The sequence below is a fragment of the Ananas comosus genome, linkage group 9 (assembly GCF_001540865.1).
Source record: "Ananas comosus cultivar F153 linkage group 9, ASM154086v1, whole genome shotgun sequence".
Taxonomy (NCBI): domain Eukaryota; kingdom Viridiplantae; phylum Streptophyta; class Magnoliopsida; order Poales; family Bromeliaceae; genus Ananas; species Ananas comosus.
The window spans coordinates 3526243-3529376 of record NC_033629.1 but is presented as its reverse complement, the minus strand read 5'-3'; the positions used below and the strand labels follow the sequence as shown (position 1 = coordinate 3529376).

The following is a 3134-nucleotide window of genomic DNA, read 5'->3' as shown; positions in this document are numbered from 1 at the left end:
TTCCTCGATCTTTTATCTGTGCTTAATCTCATTCTCTTCTTACTAATTACTTCTCTTTTTCATTTTTTTCATTTTTTTTAAGTGTCGAGGAGATTAAAAAAAAAAAGATTAAAAATGTCGAAAAACTCCGGCCCGACGAGCGCGGCGGTGGCGGTGGCGACCGGCCGGTGGTTCACGGTATTCGCGTCGTTCCTGATAATGTCGGCGGCCGGCGCGACGTACATGTTCGCGTCCTACTCGAAGGAGATCAAGTCCACGCTCGGCTACGACCAGCAGACTCTGAACACCATCTCCTTCTTCAAAGACCTCGGCGCCAACGTCGGCATCCACGCCGGCATCATCGCCGAGTTCGTCCCCACCTGGGTCGTGCTCGCCGTCGGCGCCGCCATGAACCTGTTCGGGTATCTCATGATCTACTTGGCACTTGCCGGCAGCATCCCCCGCCCGCGCCTCTGGCACATGTGCCTCTACATCTGCATCGGGGCGAACTCGCAGTCCTTCGCCAACACCGGCGCGCTCGTCACCAGCGTCAAGAACTTCCCGCAGAGCCGCGGCATCGTGCTCGGCCTGCTGAAGGGGTTCGTCGGCCTCAGCGGCGCCATGTTCACGCAGATCTACTACGCCATCTACGGCGGCCGCGGCAACAGCAGGGCGCTCGTGCTCCTCATCGGCTGGCTCCCCGCCGCCGTCTCCCTCGCCTTCATCGGCACCGTTCGGGTCGTAAAGACCACCGTATCATCTCCTTATTCCCCCGCCCGCCGCCGCCGCCGCGAGTTCAAGGTGTTCTGCCGCTTCCTCTACGCCTCCGCCGCCTTAGCGCTGTACCTGATGGTCGTGATCGTCGTGCAGAAGAAAGTCGCGTTCACGCACCCGGAGTATGGCGCAAGCGCCGCCGCCGTCCTCGTCCTCCTCCTCCTCCCCCTCGCCATCGTTGCGAAAGAAGAGATCTCACTCTACAGAGAAAAAAAGAAAGAGAAACATGCTGCTCCTCCGCCGCCGCCGGTGTCGGTGTCGATAGCGGTCGAGGAATCATCGTCGTCGTCGTCATCGACGGCACTGTCGTGCACAGGCGTGCTGTCGCCGCCGAGGCGGGGCGAGGACTACACGATATTCCAAGGCCTGCTGAGCGTCGACATGCTGATCATCTTCGTCGCGACGATCTGCGGGCTCGGGGGGACGCTGACGGCCACCGACAACTTCGGGCAGATCGGGGAGTCGCTCGGCTACCCGCCGGGCAGCGTCGCGACCTTCGTCTCGCTGATCAGCATCTGGAACTACGCCGGCCGCGTCGCCGCCGGGTTCGCGTCGGAAATGCTGCTCTCCAAATACAAGCTCCCGCGGCCACTGCTGGTCGCCGCAGTCCTCGCCCTCTCCTGCGCCGGATACCTCCTGATCGCCTTCGGCGTGCCGCAGTCGCTCTACGCGGCGTCGGTCGTCATCGGGTTCTGCTTCGGGGCGCAGACGCCGATGTTCTTCGCGATCATATCGGAGCTGTTCGGGCTCAAGTACTTCTCGACGCTCTTCAACTTCGGCGCGCTCGCCAGCCCGATCGGGTCGTACGTGCTCAACGTGCAGGTGGTCGGGCGGCTGTACGACCGCGAGGCGGTGCGGCAGCGCGAAGCCAATTCTGCGGCTGCAACAGCGGCGGCGGGGAAGGAGTTGACGTGCATCGGAGTGGAGTGTTTCAAGACGTCGTTCGTGATCATCGCGGCGGTGACGCTCTTCGGCGCGGCCGCGATGATGGTGCTCGTGTGGAGGACTAGGGATTTCTATAGAGGAGACATTTATGCCAAGTTCAGAGAGGAGGAGGAGGAGGAGGAGAAGAAAGAGGTGGCAGCAGAGGAAGAGAAGGAAAATCACAAAGTTGAAGCTGGGGAATTGCGACCGTCCGATCAGGGATAGACGGTGTGATATTCTGTTGCATTATTATTATTATTATTAGGCTAAATTACAGAAAACCCCCTTGTAATAACCCGCTTTTTCACTTTCCCTCTCTGACATTTAAAAACCTACACTTTGCCCCCCCTGTAAAATAAAAAATGTTCACTTCACCCCCTACCGTTAGGGTTCCGTTAAAAAATATATTTTTATGCCGAAAATACCCCTCCGCCATCTCCATGTTGCTTCGTCTCCCTCCGGCTCGCCACCTCGCCGCCTCCTTGCCGCCTCGTCCTCCACTGCCACGCCCTCACCCACATCCCCTTCGCCGTCCTCCGCCGCCTCGCCTTCGCCTTCTTTCCCCTTCTCCTACTGTCACCCACCTCGATTTTTCCTACTGTCGTCGAAATCGAGGGTGGCGAGGGTGCAGGAGGAGATGGGGAGCAGGTGGAGAAGAAAATAGAGAGAAATCGTGACCGATTGAGGTGGGAATCGCGGCCGAACGAAGGGGCGGCTGAGGAGGATAGGGAAGAAGACAACAATGGCGAGGGGCAAAATGGTCATTTTATACACCATAACCCCCCTGTGAATATTTTTTATTTTACAGGGGGGCAAAGTGTAGGTTTTTAAATGTCAGGGGAGAAAAGTGAAAAAGCGGGTTATTACAGGGATGTTTTCTGTAATTTAGCCTTATTATTATTATTATTATTTTTTATGGTTTATTTTGTAGATTGGTTATGGGGCATGGGCCTGGGCAGGGAAATTGGGATCTAAGAAGGTGTGGATTTTGGTTGGTTTTTTGGTCTACTAAATAATTGTGTGTAATTGTTATTATTTCTTTTTAGGGTTAATTTCCTACGGTTTTCTATAAATAAAGTAAATTGTAAATATATTTCTATAAGGTTCACCTTTTATATATTATTCCTGCAAAAGTCCTGATGTTTTCAAATATATTTTTACAGTTAGGATCTGTCAAAAATAATTAGTTAACCAGAAGTAAAATTCTTAACTCTAGCAGTTAATAAGGTGAATTAATCTTTTTACTCTTCTTCAATTAACAGTTGAAATTTTTAAAAGGACATTTTTATGATGGCAAAAAGATTATTTTATTTATAAAATAAACAACATTTTAACGGTAACAAATCAGATGGATATATTTGTAAATATTAAGACTTTTGTAGGGACAACAAATAAAAGTTTAACTTTGTAGGAATATATTTATAATTTACTATATTTGCAGAAATTTATATGAAATT

General features: G+C 51.9%; 1 protein-coding gene across 1 annotated transcript; it reads left to right on the top strand.

Annotated features, from left to right (window-relative positions):
• Window positions 1-1915, top strand: LOC109715667 (protein NUCLEAR FUSION DEFECTIVE 4-like). The gene has a single exon (XM_020240782.1). The coding sequence runs from the start codon at window positions 115-117 to the stop codon at window positions 1900-1902; it is 1788 nt and encodes a 595-aa protein (XP_020096371.1). The 5' UTR covers window positions 1-114; the 3' UTR covers window positions 1903-1915.